Source organism: Peromyscus leucopus, chromosome 19, assembly GCF_004664715.2.
Source record: "Peromyscus leucopus breed LL Stock chromosome 19, UCI_PerLeu_2.1, whole genome shotgun sequence".
In the NCBI taxonomy this organism is placed as follows: domain Eukaryota; kingdom Metazoa; phylum Chordata; class Mammalia; order Rodentia; family Cricetidae; genus Peromyscus; species Peromyscus leucopus.
Window position 1 is genome coordinate 30,603,720 of NC_051079.1, and position 19,830 is coordinate 30,623,549.

The window sequence follows — 19,830 nt, forward strand, 5'->3', positions numbered from 1 at the left end:
AGCACCCCCTCCTCCAACTCTGGCACCGAGATCTCACCTTTACATCCCTTTGCCACCTAGTCTCCATGCCCAAACCATAGCATCCAAACAGCTAACCCCACTTCCTTTTGCACCACTGATGGTGATGAGCACGGATGAGGAAAATGCAGATTAGAAACGACAGCATTGCTAGGAAATTGAATACTGAGCAGTCTTTATTGTCTCCCTTCAGGTTTAAAATATTGGGTCATAAATTAATACTGACTTACTATAATTAGTAAAAAAACAATAAATAGACTCAGCATTGGAGGTAAGAAAAACACTGGCAAATAAGATACACTTTGATAACGAGTTTAGGGGTGTCTCCCAGTCCTTAGGATCTCAAAGGACTACCAGGCATGGCTGACCTGCAGCCTACATGCCACATGAGACCAAACAGAGCTATGGATACAGCCACACACAAAACCATAAGCTGACAAAAAAAACACTATCAGATCTATTTTGCTTTTTTTATTTTTTGTAAACTCCATTATACAATTCTGGGCATAAATTTTGTAGATGACAACATCATGTCACAATGTCAAAAGCTTGGACACGCCTGGCTGAAGTGACCCCGAATCCAGCAAGGCAATCAAGTTCTTTCTTTAATGCCTCTCATGAGGCAGCTGTTCTCATGTCCTCAGCCTCAGCCTCACTGTTTCCCGGTGTCCTCACGACTGTGACTCATGCTTGGACGCCACCTACCTGACTCCTGTGTGAACTTTAGAATACAGTGTCTATTTTCTCCTCACTCACATTTTTTCCATGATACAAAACCCATTCTCCTCCACCTAGTGTCCAGCCAGTGGAATCACTGTGTGCAAAAATAATAAGGATCATCACCCCTGCCTCCGACTTCCTAACGTACACTTTACAGTTGGCATCCGGCTCTCTCCCAGGCCATTCCGAGAAGTCAAACAAGGCCCTCCTCGCAGTCCCGCAGAGGGGTTCAGAGAGGCTTTTGTGATGACTCTTGTCATCAGAGAGCCTTGCTGTCCTCAGAACAGCAGCAGACAGTAGTGAGAAAGCACTGAGGTAGACTCTCCCACCCCTCTCCCACTGACCCTGTCCTTCAAGTCTTTTCTCTGCTGGAGGCCAGTTCCCCATTGCCACAGTGCCCATGGTGGCCTGTCTGATTTCCAGCTATGCGGTGCCCTATGGAGTGGAGACACGAAGGCAGGATGTCCACTGGCATGCCAGCCAGGTGGTTCCACTTCTGCCTGCCTTCCCAAGGTTAAGTTTCCATTTTCAGCCGGGCGGTGGTGGCGCACGCCTTTCATCCCAGCACTCGGGAGGCAGAGGCAGGACAGATCTCTGTGAGTTCGAGGTCAGCCTGGTCTCCAAAGCGAGTTCCAGGAAAGGTGAAAAGCTACACAGAGAAAACCTGTCTCGAAAAACCAAACAAACAAACAAACAAAAAAAAAGCTCCAGAAAGAATGGCGGACGCCAGAACCATCACAGCAAGGCATCTGCAGCTTAAAAAAAAAAAAAGTTTCCATTTTTTGTGGGTTTTGTTGCTAGGTGCCGGCGGGTGGGCTATAGGGACTGGCCTCCCCCAGCCCTTCCTCAGCTCTGCGCCCTCCTCAGCATCCTCCTCCGCTTCCCTTATGTGCGGCCTCCTTGTGTTTCCAGGTGTGTAGCCCTGCACTCGTACTCAGCCCACGGACCTGACGAGCTGGACCTGCAGAAAGGAGAAGGCATCAAGGTGCTGGGGAAGTACCAAGACGGCTGGCTGAGGGGTCTCTCCCTAGTCACGGGGCGAGCTGGCATCTTCCCGAGCGACTATGTCATCCCCGTTTTCAGGTACATCTCCAGGGCCCTTCTGGGGCTGAGCTGAGGATGGACCCAGTGCTTTCAATAGAGCACAAGCCAAGAAGTAGCTTTTGCCTTCATATCCCATTAACTTACACACAAAATATTTATAACTCCCACCCCACCCCAGAGGTCTCACTGTTTTGTTTTTTGTTTGTTTTTTTTTTTTTTTTTTTTTACATGCCTGGAACTTAGCCAAGTTGGCCTCAAACTCACAGTCCTCCTACCTCAGACACCCAGGTGCTAGAACTACAGGGTGAAGCACAGCGCCCAGCTTTGCCTCATTTAATTCTCTGGCCATGCAAAGCGCCTGGCGTATATTATTCTCTAGATGAAGGCACTGATATGCAGTGAAATAGCCTGCTTAGGATTGCCTTTGAAGCTTTCTGCGGCTGAGTCCCAGACTTCCCACATCACATCTGACACCAAAACAATACCATGGACCGACTAATTGGAAAATGTGACCAAATGCCTCCCTGGAGCATCTCAGGAAGGTTCTCAGGACACTCAAGTAGGAGGCAGAATTTCCATGGATTCAGACCAGTGCTTGTCCAGCCATGCCCCGGATCAAAGACCAGTTACCCTGAAGGCGCCCTTCCTCCCAGCTTTCCCTGTGACATACCTAATCAGTGCCACTGATGGGGGTTTGTCCTGCCTCTTCACGCTGTGCCCATCAGTTCACACAGTCCTCAGACTGACTGTGATTCCTCCTACCTCCACCCTCACCTGCCCAGCTATGAGGCAACAAGGCCCTTGTCACCCACTAAGCCCTGTCTTTGTGTCTGGGTCACCAACTCCAGGAAAGGGTCAGACTCTGTGAGCATCAAGGTCCTATTGCCGCTTTGGCAGACCTTCTTTTAGGTGGAGCCCTGTGTCTGGAGGAGGGCAACCATGGTGAAAAAAGAAGAGACTGCAGCGTGGAAGAGACTGAGAAAGTGGGGTGGTTACCTGTGGAACACAAAGGACAAAGGGAGCATGACGTGTACCAGACTACACTGAGGCCACGAGTGGCACCAGAGGAAAGCAGGGGACTCAACTTAGAAGGTTCGGGTTCCATAAAAGGCTCCATTCTTCATATATAGCGTTTTCCTCCACATGGCTAGCTGGTGAGGCAAAGGATCCCTGTCTAGAAGAGAACAGACAAAGATGAGATCCTCAAGGACCAGCATTACATGAGAAGGGTTTTTTATTATTTGTTTTCTTGTGTGTGTGTGTTGTTTTTAATGTGACAGAAGTTGGGACAAGACATCATGGCTATTCCTTTCAATGTAAGATAATTAGAAGTTGTGGAGAATGGCAAACTAAAAGTGTATCTGATACTGTCATCTCCTCAAACATATTTATTGAACGTTTTTTGTGGATTTTATATAGATGAGCATTTTTTGCCTGCACATAGGCATGTGCACTGTGTGCAGGTCTAGTGCCCTCAGAGACCAGAAGAGGGCACCAGGTCTCCTGGTGCTGGAGTTACAGATGGTTGTGATCCACCATCTGGGTGCCAGGAACCAAACTCAGGGCCTCTGCAGGAGCAACCAGTGCTTTTAACTACTGAGCCATCTCTCCGGTCCCTTAATGTTGACTATATGTCAGATACCATACCTTTCCTGGACCTGGGAAAATATTAGTAAATGAAACACATACATGCACCCACCTACATGTGTGTGTGTAAGGATCTGGCCTTGCCAAGACGAAAGGAGAATGAGGAAATGGGAAAGTAAGCCAAGCTGATCTTGAAGAGAAGTACATTCCAGGCCACAGAAACAGCAAGTTCAAAGGTCCTGGGGTAGGAATGTACCTGCCGTGAAAACCAACTAGACTGGACAAGAGCAAATGAGAGGGAGCACAAGAGAAGATGAGGTCAGAATGGTAAATGGGGCCAAGTCATCTAGAATTCTTAGGTCATAATAAAGGGTTTGGTTTTTAACTTAATAGCAGAGTTTTGAGCAGAAGAGTAGCATGATCTAACCTGTGTTTAACCATAATCTCTCTGTTTGCTGGGTTGAGGATAAACTGTAGAGAAGAAAGAGTAGAGACAGAAAAATCTAGCTAAGAGAATACCCTAACAATCCTACAGAGAGGGTAAGTCATCACTCTGTCAGCATATGTGGTGGTAATTTGAAGATGCAGATTCCACAAACACCTTAAAGCTAGACGCATCAGTGATTTTCTCACACTAAATATCAGGTATGAAGGGGTAGAGGATTCAAGGTGAAGGCGAGGTTTTTCCCCACTCTGGTTAACCAAAAGAGAGTATCTCTTTTATCTGGATGACAACGATGAAAATACTAACAGATGGGTTTGAGCTGTGGGCAAGCAAACACTTACTTCACAGCCGATTACGTGCGAGGTGCCTATTAGTAACACAAGTAAGGATGCCGGTGAGCCACTGAGTAGACATGTCTAGTATTGAAGAGAGAGCCCTGGTCTTGAGATGCTATTTAAAGCCATTAATTAGATGAGATTAGATGAGATCATTGTGGTGTGATGGGGTGTCAAGAGACTAATAAAGCAGCCAGAAGCTAAAATCCTCAAGGAATAAGAGGAGAGGCAGACCTAGAGGGTAGGTGATTGCAACAGCTGCCATGGGTGGTAGACTCTGATGAGATGAACGAAAGCTAGAAGGTATTGAAAGAATTTGGAAAGACCATGAAAAAGCAGTGAGCGACAAGGAGGATGCTGATCTTCTGTAGGATCAGACTGCCAAGGTCTTTGCTTATACATCAGCCTTAGCCCAGATCCTGGGATGAGTCATCAAAGTATTAGTATGAATGAAAGTGATCATATATTTACCATCTCTCTATTTCTCAGGAAATATAAACTGAGGAAAGCCTTCAGTGTCTTGGGATAATTGGGATGTGTGGTCACCGTGTGCACATGGGATGCCAGCCTACCAGTGCTCCTGCCTCCATTCTCTCATCCTTGGTTTTCTCTTGGGTAGACACCCGGTGCCCTCCAGTAGGCCATGCAGTCTGTGCTCGCCCCTCTGACAGGGCTGCATGCCAGACTGTGGTGAGGTTCCAGTGCTAACAGGTTGACAGTGAGCTGAGCCTGTCTCCAAGTCTGCAGAAATCTGAACATGATCAGATCATGAGGTGTTAAGGTTGGGGCATGGTTTTCTCATGGGGAAGGGGCATTCCCAAGAAGAACAAAAGTCTCTGTTCCTAAGTGCTGTTGGGTTAGAGAGAATCTGAGTGTTATTTCCTTGATGGTATTTCTCATACGAAGAAAGCTCCCATTCTCACTAACCTTAGAGGTGAATGACATTTGCCAAATGTGTCCAGCTGGTTGCACCTAGCCCTTGGTCCTACCCACCCTTCCGAGTGTTATGTTTCATCCTCCCAGTCCTCAGAACTGGAACATACTGTCCTTTGTCACCTTTGTTTCTGCTATTGTTTGCAGGTTCTATGTGAGAACCCGGTAGGTTGGACAGCACCTGCAAGGCCCCTCTCTGCTCTTTGATACCTGTGTTCTTTGTTTCTGATCTACAACGATGACTCTGTAGTGTCATTAGTGCCTTTCGGTTTATAATGCCAGCAGTCCAGGGCTCAGAGACGTGAGGTGTCCCCTGGGCACTGAAACCTTTGCTTTTCCCGCATCATGCCCTGACAAACTGAGACACAGTTTAGGGATTAACTACAGCTAAGAACTGACCAGAGCTGAGCATTGTGACACATGCCTATAATCCCAGCACTCTGGGAGGCAAGATAAGAGGATTGGCATGAGTTTGAGACAAGGCTGGGCTATGTAGTGGATATCAAGCCAGCCAGAGCTACACAGCAAGAATGTCACAAAAAAAATTGACAAAAATGGCAAAGTTTCCATTTAAAATGCAATAAGTTGGCCTTTCTAACTGCCCATAGTGAAAAAAAAAAATACTCCAGCTACCAAAGTGTCTAGCTCTTATTAACCACAGCTAAACATCTGCTTCCCTGAAGTCTCTTCTCTTCTGCCCCTGAAGACATATGCAGGGTTTACAGAGCAGTTATCAAGTGTCCATCTGTCCAGCATCCAAACCCCTCCTTAACCGCACCAACATCCACTTGAGTCATTGTCCTGTGTGCTCTCAGTAGGCGGTGGTCCTCAACTTTCTCCTCATCCCACCCACAACTAATTTTTTTTTTCTTGAAGGTTGGTAGTACATGAGAGAGGGTCTCATGTAGCCCAGACTGGCCTTAAACTTACTTTATAGATAAAGCTGATCTTGAGTTCCTTAATGTTTGAATGAAAATAAGCCCCTATAGGCTCATAGGGAGTGGCACTATTAGGTGCGACTTTGTTGGAGTAGGTGTGGCCTTGTTGGAGGAAGTACATCACTGGGGATGGGCTTTGAGGCTCCAAATGCTCAAGCCAGGCCCAGAGTCTTTCTTTTCCTGCTGCCTGAGGATCCAGCTGTAGGTTTCTCAGCTCCTTCTCCAGCCCCATGTCTGCCTGCATGCTGCCATGATGATAATGAACTAAACCTCTGAACCTGTAAGCCAGTCCCAATTAAATGTTTTCCTTATTAAGAGTTGCTGTGGTCATGGAGTCCCTTCACAACAATAGAAACTCTAACTAAGATACGTATCATCCTGCTTCCATCCCCCAGTGCTGGGATTACAGGTGTGTGCCACCATGCCAGCTTAACTTGGCCAATCTTGCAGTCCTATTTGAAACTTTGAAACAGGAGCCAGGGAGGAAAGCTGGAAGTCATTACGGGGAGGCCAGCAGTAACATCTGATCCCTACTCTTGCCTCAGATCCACCACGGAACCTGAAGCTGCCCACTTGCATCCTGTTCCCAGGTCCTTCCCACCTGGCTCTTGTAGTCCCAATAAATTCCCTTCTATGTAATTAGGCAGGATGGTTCTTTACTGTAGCCTTCACAGACAAGCATGCCTGCCTTGTCTTGTGCCTTATGGGTGGAGGAAGGTGACAAGGAGCCATCACTGCCTGGCCTTTCATTCCCCACACAGATACTATAAAGATGGCCAAGGTTCAACATTTCTTCTTAGTAGGAGGCTGCTTCCCATGGCAAGACCAACAGAACTACTATGTGGAATGCTGTCTTTGAAAACAGGACAAGGTCTAATATCACAGACAGAAAGGGACACAGGGACCTGTTAGCAAAGCAAACCAGAATATCCACTCCTCCCAGTTAAGCCCAGAATGTCTTTCAGTGTTCTCTGGAAAACAAAGATCATAATGTCTTCAGGTTTGGGGTTTCCTGGGGATTAATTAATACATGTTAGCAAAGTACTTTGATGTTGGAAGAAAACGCTAGCTAAGTGCTAAGCTTTTTGCCAAAAGACAAAGAGGGAGTCAGCATTGGATGGGAAAAATCACAATTTAGGAGTTCCTGGAATTAAGCCCAGTGCTGAGCTTATCCCTGGTGCCATCCACGGTCATTCAAAGAAGGGACTGGTGGAGTAAGACTGACCTGAGCCTAATTAGCTGTGTTCTGTCCTTGCTTCTGTTGCTCCTGCTGGAAACGATTTGGGAACTAGTAATACTTCCACCAATAACTAGTCTTGCCTGTTGCCAATGCACCTTGCAGCAAGTGACGCCTAGAGGCCTCTTGCTCAGAAGACGGATGGATCAGCTGCATTCTGCTGTGGAAGCCAGTTAGTTGCTGGAGACCTTCACCACTTCCTAGGCCTCATCTCTAGAATACAGACTTGTTTTCTCACTAAGTGATTCCTCCGCTCTCTATTGACCACACCATGGAGACCAGAGACGGTTGACAGCTCCGTATTCAAGGTCCCTTGCTGCAGGCATCCGCTCTTAGAGCCCTTGGCAGCGTTTGTTTCTTGAGTAGCATTGGCCACAGTTAAACAATAGCTTGCCGACCTCACGCAACACTGACTCATTATTATAATACACATTGTGGCTTCTTAATAAGCAGAATAGAGAGAAAAAGAGAATGAAGAGGAATGAGGGGAACAGCCTAAAGAAAACCATGGAGGGTAGTGGGGGTTGGGGGTAGGACACCAGAAGGGCTTTCTACACCAGGGCCCTGGTGGAGTTCGTTATTTCTGTGGAATTATCAGGGGCTATTGTGGGTGACAAAACAGTGGGTATGGGTGGTTAAGAGTGACTACATTCATACGGTTGGGAGCTGTTTAAAAAAAGAAATGGGACTCTTGACTGAACATTTTCTTTCTCTATTTCTTCTCTTTAAAAAAAAAAAAAAAAAAACAGTTCAACAGCTAGAAAGACGTCTAGTTTTCCAGATTCTCGGAGCCCTACTGTCTACACCGCCTGGGCGTTACCCACCTCCTCTGTGTCCTCCCAGGGTAGCTTTTCAGAAGGTGATCCCCGGCAAAACAGACCCTTCAAATCTGTCTTTGTGCCTACTGCCGTGGTTAACCCTGCGGGAAGCCCACCTGGCCCAGGGACGTCGGGACAAGGGTCTCTTCGGAAAGGGCGGAACAGCATGAGGAAGAGTAAGTGGTGGCAGAGAGTGTGTGCCTAGAGGTAAATGGAGGGGGTCCCAACTGGGACACACTGGAAGTGGTTCACGGAAACAATTGGTTTTGAGCTGAGCCTCTGCAAAGGTTCAAGTCCCAAGGGATGAGTGCTTTTATTGAGTGTAGCCTAGACCAACTGAAGGCCACTGTCTGGTTCCACTCATACATACATGGTGAAGGGGGTGATACCAAACTGCATTGTAGCCAAGGGGGTGCTGCTTCTTACTAAGACCAGCCGAAGACTGACGTCTGCTTTTCAGACTGTGGTCTGGAGACACCCCTTGAGCGGGCAGGGGCTAGGGGTAGAAGACAAGATTCTAAAGACAGTATTCAGAACCCCTGTTTTCTACTATGTTAATTTTTTTAATATTTTTATATCTACTATGTTATTTATGTAATACATGCAGAGACTTTTGTTTTGTTTTGTTTTGTTTTTTGAGACAGGGTTTCTCTGTGAAATAGTTCTGGCTATCCTGGAACTCACTTTGTAGACCAGGCTGGCCTCGAACTCCCAGAGATCCACCTGCCTCTGCCTCCCGAGTGCTGGGATTAAAGTCATGCATCACCACTGCCTGGTGAGACTTTCTTTTAAGGCTATGCAAAAGTAAGACTCACATCCTGAACCCACCAGGTCCAAATTTTTCAAGATTGATAGACACCTTCTAGTCACACTCTGTGCACTGTTGTTCCAAGACTTTCTTTTTTTCCCTATATAACATCTACACTGAGCACATAGCAGTGCATGCAGATCTATCATTAATACCATGCTGTTGTTAATACCTCAACATATTAAACTTCTGCATGAGGTTTCACTTGCAGGGAATTCAGAAAAGATCTTGAAACCTCATTGTACAAAACAAGAAGGATTCCTTCCTGCCACAATCCAAGTGTGGGACATACGATTTGTTCTACATCCCCAACTTAAAACTGGCCCTGTAGAGTCTCTCCTGCCATCTCAACAGATGGTTAAACATGAGATGCAACCAACACTGCCGGACAGAAGAGTAGCACAAGCACCAGTATGTCGAAAGGGAAAGTCCCCAAGAACAAAAGAAAGCAAGTGTCTTCACTTACCTGCATGGCCTCTAACTGTACCGGTTAGGGTCCACAGACCACCCCACAAAAGACCACCACTCACATGTGCAAACGCAAGAGAATTTATTTCTCCAGAGAAGAATTCTTGCATGCAAGAGTCAGCCACACAACAAAATGGCAACAACCCCCAGAGAAGCTCACAGGCTCCTCTTATAGGGGATTAGGTCATCCTAAACATGATTGGCCAAGCAAGCAGCGGCCACATTAATATGTTTCTGATTGGCTGGGGCTATAAGTGCTGAATCACACCTGCTATACAATATCTCCTTCCCCGCCACATCAAAAACAGAAACTGAAACAGAAACTGAGATCTAAACAGAAATTGAACTGAACTGAAACTCAGGCCTAGTAGAGGCTGGGGCCAGGAGAAGCTCACCATGGTGCTACCATGGTCTCTCATACCCACCCGTACCTCTTGTTTCAGCCTTCAGCCCCTTCTTTCTGCCCCCTACCGATTATTCACCATAACAACCTTGTACAAGTGACTGTCCTCTTTATTTTCCTCATTTGTAAAATGGAAATAATAATACCCACCTCATCATCCTCCCTGTGTTATACAACATTGGCATAGTATCTCTATCAGATTTAACTAATAGACTAACCATACAGTGTCTACCACATAACAAGCTCTTGAGAACATGGCTTTTTTTATTGGTAAAGTAACTTTAATTATTGGTATATAAATCTCTTCATTACTATTACAACTAAGCAGATTATCTTTGGTCCATCTACATCATGAGCTTGTCTAGGGTTGAAATGGTCCTTCAGTCTAGACCACTTAGCAACACCAAGAATTGGATTTCACTTATGATAGCTCACTTTTTTTTTTTTTTTTTTTTTTTTTTTTGGCTTTTCAAGACAGGGTTTCTCTGTGTAGCTTTGCGTCTTTCCTGGAACTCACTTTGGAGACCAGGCTGGCCTGGAACTCACAGAGATCTGCCTGCCTGTGCCTCCTGAGTGCTGGGATTAAGGGCGTGTGCCACCACTGCCTGACTGCTCACATTTTTTTATACACTGCCTCTTTATTGTTGTGTAACTCTTGATGGACCTGGAGCTTTGACTGCTTGTGTTGTATGCATATGTAATAAAAGAGCATTAGATCTCTTGAAAATTGGAAACTAACCAGCTAACCAGATAGGCAAGAAGTCAGATTTACCCCACATCCATGGAAGCCAAGGACATGTCTGCTTAGTGTTGTTTTGCCTTCCCTAATTCCAGAAGCTTTCCTTTCTCCCTTTTTCCAAGCTGAGGCAGGTCAAGCTGTCAGTCTCCCCAAAAGCTGGTGCAGCTCAGGGGGTCGTCCAAGGAAAAACAAATGTGTAAATGGAAAGGTCAGACGCGACAAATGCCGACATGCTAGCAGCAGCTGAGAACACACCTGGGCTCGTTGTCCACCATAACTTCCTGCTTGGTGAAGGTTTACAACCACAACACAGAGTGTAGCTTGGCTCAGGCCCTCTACGGCTTTGATTCAAACATGCGTCCAAGCCAGGCAGTAGTGGCGCACACCTTTAATCCTAGCACTTGGGAGGCAGAAACAAGCAGATCTCTGTAAATTCAAGGCCAGCCTGGTCTACAAAGTGAGTGAGTTCCAGGACAGCCAAGGCTGTTACGCAGAGAATCCTGTCTTGGGGGGGGGGGGGGGGGGGAGAGTATACAAGAACTGTTAGGAAAGACCATCATCAATAATATGTGGTTCTTCAAATGCTTGGAGACCTTTTGAGACTGGCCCCACAATGCTTCGCAAGAGTAACTCCTAGACTTTTCTCCAAAGGCAAGAAGCCTCCCATTTCCTTGGTCGTCTATAGAGCTTACACCTAAGGGATGGGAGCTCCTCCTTAGAGGCTCTTGGGGAGGACTTGGTTTCCACTAACTGAGAAGGGACTGTCTCAGTAAGGCACAAACCCACACCTTCCGACTTTTACATTGCTCTGTCCGTCACATAATAGTGACAGCCAGTAAACATCTGTGACTTCAGGCGCTGCCTGGCAGTTTGTGCATCTCGTAAGATGCAGTCCACACTCTGCGTTGTGGTTGGGAACCTTCTCTGAGCAGGAAGTAAACAGGGACAATGAGTACAGGTAGTGTTCTCAGCTGCTGCCCCACCCCCACGCTTAAAGTTTCTATTAACCATTTCTTCAGCAAGTGAATGGCGGTGGTCTCCTCTCCCTCTTCGGCTTTCCTTCTCTGCTGTCTGCTCACTTTCTTCTTCTTCTCCTTCTCCTCCTTCTTCTTTTTCGGCCTGCCGGCCTCTGGGTCTGCTTCTCACTGTGAAACTTGGTGTGTCTCTTTCCCTAGCCATCCTAAAGGGCTAGAGGAAGAGAGAAGGTGCGGTGGTGGGGTGGGAGATGGGGGTGGAGATAGACACAGGTAAATTGAAGCAGCACACCTTAGATACCTCACACAGCATTCAGCTAGACATATATACCTGCTGCCAGTCACAGCAAATAGCACTAAAAATAAAAGACTAGTTCACCTTTGAAGGACCCCAGGAGTGTGTGAGCCCAGTCACATTAGGAAAGCCCTTACTTATCTATTCTGGGAGAGATCGGGACACACTGCATACCCAGCCCACGTGCAACCTGCTGATGCCTGCTCTCTCATCCCCCAGATGGATCCTTGCAGAGAGCAGTCCACTCAGGAATCCCCACTTTCATGGTGGGATCCCTCAGGCGCAGTCCCACCATGGTGATCCGGCCTCAGAAGCTCCAGTTCTGTCGGCCACAGGGAATGACCTCTTCCCCAGCACCCATGATGGTGGACATGGGGTCTAAACCCATTTCCCCTGGGGAGCCTGCCCCGGCCTGCATCAGCAGAGGTGGCAAGACCAGGAGCCACTCGGCGGCCAGTTCCCTCATCATGGAAGGCAAAGAAATACCCGTCAAGAGTGAGCCGCCACCCAAGCCGCCTGCGTCTGCCCCACCCTCGATCTTAGTGAAACCAGAAAATTCCAAAAATGGCATGGAAAAGGTAGGAATGGAGTGACAGTGGGAGCCTGACCCTTCAGCCTCCCAGAATTGCACACCATGGACATTGCCAACCACACTGGCAGCCGCCAATAAGACCTTCACACACAACACACCCTACCCACTCATTGCACCTTCTCCTAGATAAATGTACTCCTCACTCCCTTGACACATCCTTCTTTTATGATCCAGAAACGGCCTGGAGAAAACATGGCATGATTTGAATTACCACTCTGGTTAGGTGCCTCTGGCCAAAACACTTCACCCTTCTGGGGCTTTGTTGATTCGTTCATTATTTACTTGTTTGCCTAGCCATAGAAATAATAATATAGGGACTAGAGAGATGGCTCAGCAGTTAAGAGTACTTACCGCTCTTATAGAGGACCTGGATTCAGTACCTAGCACCCCTGTGGTGACTCAGAACCACCCACAACTCCAGTTCCAGATTTGATGCCTCCTCCTGACCTCTGCAGGCACATACATGGTGCACATACAGACATGCAAACAAAACACACCTATAAACATAAAATAAAAATAAATCTAAAAAAATGTTAGGTAAATAAAAATAAACCTAAAAATCTGATGGCCGTACAAGGGCTTGGAGATGACATTATGTAAAACATGTGCGGTACTTATACCGGGCTTGATACATACTTTTTCATCAGATGACAGGAACAACTTAGACAAGGGAGAATCTGAGTGACGTCAAAGTCACATCGAATGATAATTCTAACTGCTAACTTATTGGGACAGCTGTGATGTTCATCAGATCTGTTAACATCTAGTCTGGAGATTTTTGTGCTAGAAGACATGGATTTTTATAAGATCCTTGAAACAAGAGAGATGATGAAAAGGAGAAGGTGACATTAAAGGAACCAGGTGATGGTCATCACAAAATCCTTCGGCTTACTGAGCATCACCACACTCATCAGTCATCTCCCCCCCCTCACTACCACCCCCACCACCGTCCCACCATCACCCACTCCCTACAAAATGGATGGGATGGAGTTCCCTCCTATTTGTTAAGCCTTTACTAACTACTAAATATGCTAACAGACACCGTGCACAGAATTCCATGGGTTCCATCTCATTAAACCTCGATCACAACCCTCTGAGGTAGGGATTGTTTTCATCCTCATTCAGAATGAGGAAGCAGAGGCCTGGGAACTTAAACGACATTGCCCAAAGGCACACAGCTGACATCTGTATCCGATAGGAAAGCCCAGGTTCTTTCCACGAAGCTTGTGCAGAATTGCATTTGGAAAAGCTCATGGTGAATGGCAGAAGGGTTTGGAGTGTTTATTCCAACTTCCGATGCTCATGCAATCTAAAGGATCCCGTAACCCAGTTGTCCAATATCCCAAGTCATCAGACACAACCCCCAAACTCCGAAGTCCCAAGCTCCCACTGCAAACAGTGAGAATCAGAAAGTATGGGAAACTTGGGGACAAAAAGGAGAGAGTTTCGTGGAACAAAGAAGTAATTCCTAAGAAGTACCATAGAAAGAACACTTTATTAATCCCTGGGTCAGTGACTAGCTAAAACAAACACCTGCAGTTGCCAAGCAAGACGCACAACTACCTAGGAGACAGGAGAGGCAGCGAAGAGAGAGGGGGCGTCAAGCAAACTGGAGACACTGCCTCATATAAAGGGAGCTACTCCTCGGCTCAGCCAGGTGTCGCCAGTATTGATAGGCCCAGAGTTCCAGATCTCAGGGTACTTCTCATGTTTCCGTTTAGGTTTGGCTGGGGTTTTGAGACAAATTTTCACTATGTAGTTCAAACTGGTCTGAAACTCACAATCCCCCTGTCTCGGCCTCCAAGTGCCTGTGCTACCACACTTGACTCTGAATCTTCCATCTTTTAAAGACACACATGATATGCTGGTCTGTATATTTGTCTCTGGTCTGTATAGTTGTCTCATGGTCTTAATGAATGGGGATGTCAGCCAATGCTCTGAAGGCTAGATGGTAACAGCCGGTGTCCAGGGAACCAGGTCTGTGATGAGCATTCTTAAGGCAATTTTGGAGACCTCTAAGAGGGGTCTTCAGGAGAACTGATGAGGAAGAGCCAGGCCTGAGATAGACCTTAAGGAAAAGCAGAGGGGAGAGAGGAAAGGTGAACTTGTATTTTCTAGAAGGGTCCTTTTGAAGACCACTGCTGACTCTATGTCTCCCAAATTATTCACTCTTACTCTTAAATCCTTCTGCCTCAAGAAAGGCCTCCTTAAGGAGCTGCCTATTAGATGTTATTCCACTGCCTCAGCGGGTTACTCTTCTCTCATCACAGCACTGGTTATAATTTCCTAATGGCCAGTATGGGTTTGTTCACTCAGATCCACCATACTTCACAGGGTACATTACATGATGCACAGTAGACACACATGCTGGCTGAATGAACACCATGTAAATGTGGCATTTTGAGTGGAGACAATTGTAGGGAAAGCACACAACTCTTATCAAGGGGGAGGGGCCAGAGCACACATCTCACCCACACCCACAGCTCTGCTTTCTGTTTTACAGCAAGTCAAAACCGTGAGGTTTCAGAATTACAGCCCTCCTCCCACCAAACATCATACCTCTGGAAAGCGCGAACAGCCAGCCGCCTTGAAGGGGTCCCAACCTGAAGCAGTCCCCTCAGGAGCAGAGATGACTGTCCTATTCGCTCATCGCAGTGGCTGCCACTCTGGACAACAGATGGACCTTCGGAAAAAGTCAGCGACGGGCAAGACCATGCCTCCAGTGTCCACTGCTTCATCCACACAGACCGTATTTGCGAGCAAATGATTCTTTTGGTGTGGCTTTTCTTAGACACAAAAGAGGTGAATTACATGTAAATACAGCCTGCCTCCACTGCAACGCATCCTTCTGTTCTTCGAAGGATGAGTCTCCCTCATCTCCCATTTCAACCTGAAGAAATGGGAAGTGGAAACTCCTGTCCGAGTTGGTTGGCTTTTTCTTCCCACCCCACCCCCACCCTCAGGGTGGGGGTTTCTCTGTGTAACAGTCCTGGCTGTCCTGGCTCTCACTCTGTAGACCAGGCTGGCCTTGAACTCACAGAGATCCGCCTGCCTCGGCCTCTCGAGTGCTGGGATTAAAGGCGTGCGCCACCACCGCCCAGCATTTTTCTAAACTTAGTGATTTGATAACAGCCAAAGAGTAGGGCAATGTTGATGTCTGTGCCTTCCGAGTGCAGGGTTTGGCCTCTCATCCTGTGTGCTCATTGTAAAATGTCTTTGTATCCTAGGACAGCCAAAGGATGGCAGTGCTGAAATTGTTCTCAGGGCCTCTTTAACCTCACCACCATCCCGCTCTCTTATCATCCTATTGGAAAAGCCTCTGCCATCTTCTGGGGCTGAATCTTTTTCATTCCCGAGTCACCACTCCAGCTGCAAAGGGGGAACTGGGAGGGGGGGGGAGGGCGGGGCTATGGTACGAGATGGACGTATTGGACATTATAAGAACCCACTAAAACTGAAGGGAGTGACTTTCTGAGTTTGCTACAAACAAGGCCAGAGAGAATGCTGACTACCAAATGCCAAAAGATTATCATGCGTTAAGCTTCTTGGCCTGTTTCTTCCCATATATTTCTACACAGTAGATAAGCAGGGAGCATGGAGAGGCAGATAAGGGACGTGTGTGGTATTATAGACTTTACATCCTTCCCCCTCAAAGCAAAATGTGCTTCAAAGCAACCTTGAATGGGCAGTGAGTTTAGATCTATGTTCTGATTCCGTTCCAACATTTTTGTTCTCCCTGGCTCCTAATCATTTGGGGCAGATGACTCATTTCCCCTATGGGACAATGGGGGAGGGCAAGAAGGGGTGTTCTTGGAGGAGAGCTGCGGCCAAAGGAAGTGGACAGAGAAGGCTTGAGAAGGAAAGGCAGATAGGAGGAATAAAGGAAGTATCATGCATGCAACAAATACAGAAGAGACGGGCAGGAAGGGAGGAGAGAGTGAGCGTCTCAGGGGAGGATATAAAACAGGTGTGGTGGAAGCCATGTTTACAGCACTTACAAAAAAGGGAAAAGGGGGCCGAGTCTGCCATGGAGAAAGGGTCAGAACAAAGTGACTCCACACTGAGTGGGCTGGAGTGAGCAGGTCCAGCCCAGGAGCCTTGTGAACAGGGCGGGGGGAGCAGGGGAGGCAGCCCTAAGAGTCAGGGCCCGCTCGAAGACAGCCCATTAGTTCTCATTAAATGTAATTGTTGTGACTTAACATTCATCACAGGCCCATCAGTGTGGACACTTTGATGCATAAATGCCATTTGCTACTAAGGCTGGGTGCCACTTAAGAAAAAAAAAGGCAGGTCTAATTAGCCGTTTACCACAGACAGTTCTTGCCGGTCTCTGGATTGCGAATATACATCTTTTACCCACCCACACACTTGGCGAGCTGAGTTATCTGTAGGCTTTTCCAGACATTAATAGAATAAAACAAAACCATAATCCTGCCAAGGAATACGACACGTGTGCCAGAGTTCTGGAGCCGGTGAAGCCCACAGTAGCATGTTACTCTTGCATTTCTGTGAGACTGTGATTCACGTCGACACCATGAAATCAGCAGGCTCAACTCTGTGCCTTCTTGACTCAGGACAGCCATCCAGATGGAGAAATGGTCCAGTCACAAGGACAGAAACTGTGAATTGTCCCAAGTATGAGCACCTGTGCCTCACCTTTACCCCAGAAAAGCATTCTCATTAAGTGTAGCAAGTAAGTCCCTCTGTACCCAGAGTGGCAAATAGCCAGCTAATGAGCCAGCTAATTCTTTAGCCCATTCTTCGGGGGCAACAGGTCCAGTTAATTTTTTTTTAATGTTTGTGGCTATCAAGTAGATTGTTTAAAGGCAGCAGAGCAGAATGTCTATGAAATAGAAATGCACGTGGAACATGAAACAGAAGGTTTTCACTTCCCACTATCTCTACGGGATAACCTCCCTGAGAAATGAGCATAGTTACAAGGATGGCCACCTCCATGGCAGCCACCGAGCCTCCCATCCATTCTCACAGTCAAATGCCTCCCAAAGCATTCCACAAGAGCTTTGTGAGTGCTTGAGTGGGATGGGCTGATAGTTCTAAGTAAAAGTTGATTTCATGAACACCTTTTTTTATGAAAATGGAACTTTATTCATGTATCAGCTCTACCATAACATTGACAAGTATATTCTGACAGTTGATTGACAAAACCCTATTGTGTTTTCTCCAGGTATATTTTTTTAATGTTCTCTCATACATTACCTCCTGACGACAGTTTCTCCTTCCTCTACTCCTCCCAGTTCCCAGCACACACACCTCCCCTCTCCCTCAGATCCACTCTTCCTCTGTTTCCCCTCAGAAAAGGGCAGGTCCCCCAGGGATATCAATCGAACACAACGCATTAAGTTACAATAAGACTAGGCACAAACCTTCATATCAAGGCTGATTGAGTCAAGGGATCCAGTGGAGGAAAAGGGTCCCAAGAGCAGGCCAAAGAGTCAGAGACAACCTCCACTCCTATTAGAAGCCCCACAAGAGCAGCAAGCTACACAACCATAACATATGCAGAGGACCAAGGTCAGACCCATACAGGATGTCTGAGTGTCACTACTGTCTCTGTGAGCCCCTAGGAGCCCTGGTGAGTTGATTCTGTGGGCCACGTTCTTCACGAGCATCTTCCACTCCTTTATTCCACCAACACGTGTCTGACATTTACTTCCACACTGGATACAGCAATGAGAATCACACACTCATCTTTTTTTTACACTTACAGTAAAACTCTGTGGGGCAACAAAACTGTTCCTATTATAAAGCCAAGGAAAGGGAAACTTGAAAACTGGCCATAGACTGGCTGAGGCAAGGCTGAAAACTCAAGCAATCTGATGGGGAAGTCCAGCTGGGGACTGTAGTAAATGAACCAAAAGGCCACCCTTCACTCTAGGACAATGAATGAGTCCCAAATGCTAGCAGCAACATAGTGCAATTTTGTTTAGAAATTCAGAAAAGAAACAGTTCTGCTGAACACAGAGTTCAGGGTTCTGTTGATCACTTTCTGGGCAGGCTATCCCACTTAATCACACAGGCATTCCTTTTCATCAATAGGGGTGATAGTGCCAACCTCACTGCACTATTGTGGAGATTTCCTGAGATAATGAGTCAACTGCTAGACTTGGTTGTTTTTAAGAAAATGGGACTGCTGAACCTGGTGGCATACACCTTTAATCCCAGCACTTGGGGAGGCAGAGACAGGAAGAGCTCTATATGAGTTCAAGACTAGCCTGGTCTACATAGCAAGTTCCAGGCCAGCCAAAGCTAGATAGTGAGACCCTGTCTCAAAACACACAAACAAAATCAACAACAACAACAACAAAAAGGACTTTAAAATTCATGTGGGAATGTCTAAAACAAAGGTCTGTCCAGCACTGTGGAGTTAAAAGGAAATCCTCACAGCCTAGTCTCAGAGCTCAGAACACAGTCTGAAGCCTGAAGGAAAGGCAGGAGAAAGAATGAGCCGCAGAGAAACGGGCTTCTGAGTAGAAGGAAAGCTTTGGCAATTGGGCATCATGGAGCCATCAAGCCAAGCCCCACTGACAAATCTGCCCCTTAGTAGAACATTCCAGAAAACCAACACTCCAAGTCTGAAGTGAAAATTCCTTCCTGTGCACACTACACCTCCCAGCTAAGAATCCGAGGCCTTGGAAGGTGCCCTGTTGTTGCTTCAGGCTCAGACCCTGGCACCAAAGGGGTTAAGGGTAGGATTTGTTTGGAGGAAGTGAAAGGACAGTTGAGAGATGACAGTGGACCATGCCTGAGGGCCATATTGCGGAAAAAGCTAAACAGCATCAAAATCCTTCACCAGAGCTCACCTTCCTTTCTCCCATGGGTTCACCCTCATCCCCACCCATCTCCAAGGCAGGAGAACTCAAGCAGAAGAACTTGGAACAGAAGAATTTGAAGCAGCGTCGACTTGGTGAGTCAAAAAACTGACCCGGTGACTCCGAGTCTCAATATCTCTTGAAAAGTCAGAATGTCCATCCACATCAGGTCTACTGGGTTGCAGCAGCCTAAAACAGCTGGGTCAGGATCAAGGTGGCTTCAACGAAATAGCCACGGATCTGTCGGCTGGCCAGTCCCACGGCCTGCTTCACTCATGCACGTGATCCATGTTTGGTTTAGGCATACTTCCCCCTTGCATCCCATCCCTGAAGTCATAAACCCCTCGAAAGTTAGAGCTGAACTAATAAAGATGAGTTGTCCTAGGGTTCTCCGATCTCCCTAGTATAGTGGCCTTAATCTGGGACCTTGAGAGTCATAGTCAGCAATCTTTAGGTGAAAACCAGGCACTCTTAAGTTTTTAACAAGCCCCCCAAGTGGCTCAGAAGAACATAAAGGAGGAGGACCTCCTCCACCTCTGTCACGGGCAGGAGCATGGCTACACCAGTTCTTAGAACATTGAAATAGGTCTGTGCCAATTACTGAATGGCAGATGCTCAAAACTCCTTGCAGCTCCTCCCCATCCCA

The 19,830-nt window shown here is 46.9% G+C and overlaps 1 protein-coding gene across 3 annotated transcripts in view; it reads left to right on the forward strand.

Annotated features, from left to right (window-relative positions):
- Positions 1-15,193, forward strand: part of Sh3rf2 (SH3 domain containing ring finger 2) — a 103,280-nt gene extending 88,087 nt beyond the window's left edge. For all 3 annotated transcript variants that reach the window (XM_028881710.2, XM_028881707.2, XM_028881709.2), the window contains exons 7-10: positions 1,651-1,821; positions 8,007-8,251; positions 11,982-12,340; positions 14,858-15,193. In XM_028881710.2, coding sequence (XP_028737543.1) covers positions 1,651-1,821; positions 8,007-8,251; positions 11,982-12,340; positions 14,858-15,121 — 1,039 coding nt within the window. In that variant the 3' untranslated portion in view covers positions 15,122-15,193. The remainder of the gene's footprint in view (positions 1-1,650; positions 1,822-8,006; positions 8,252-11,981; positions 12,341-14,857) is intronic.
- Positions 15,194-19,830: the final 4,637 nt, after the last annotated feature.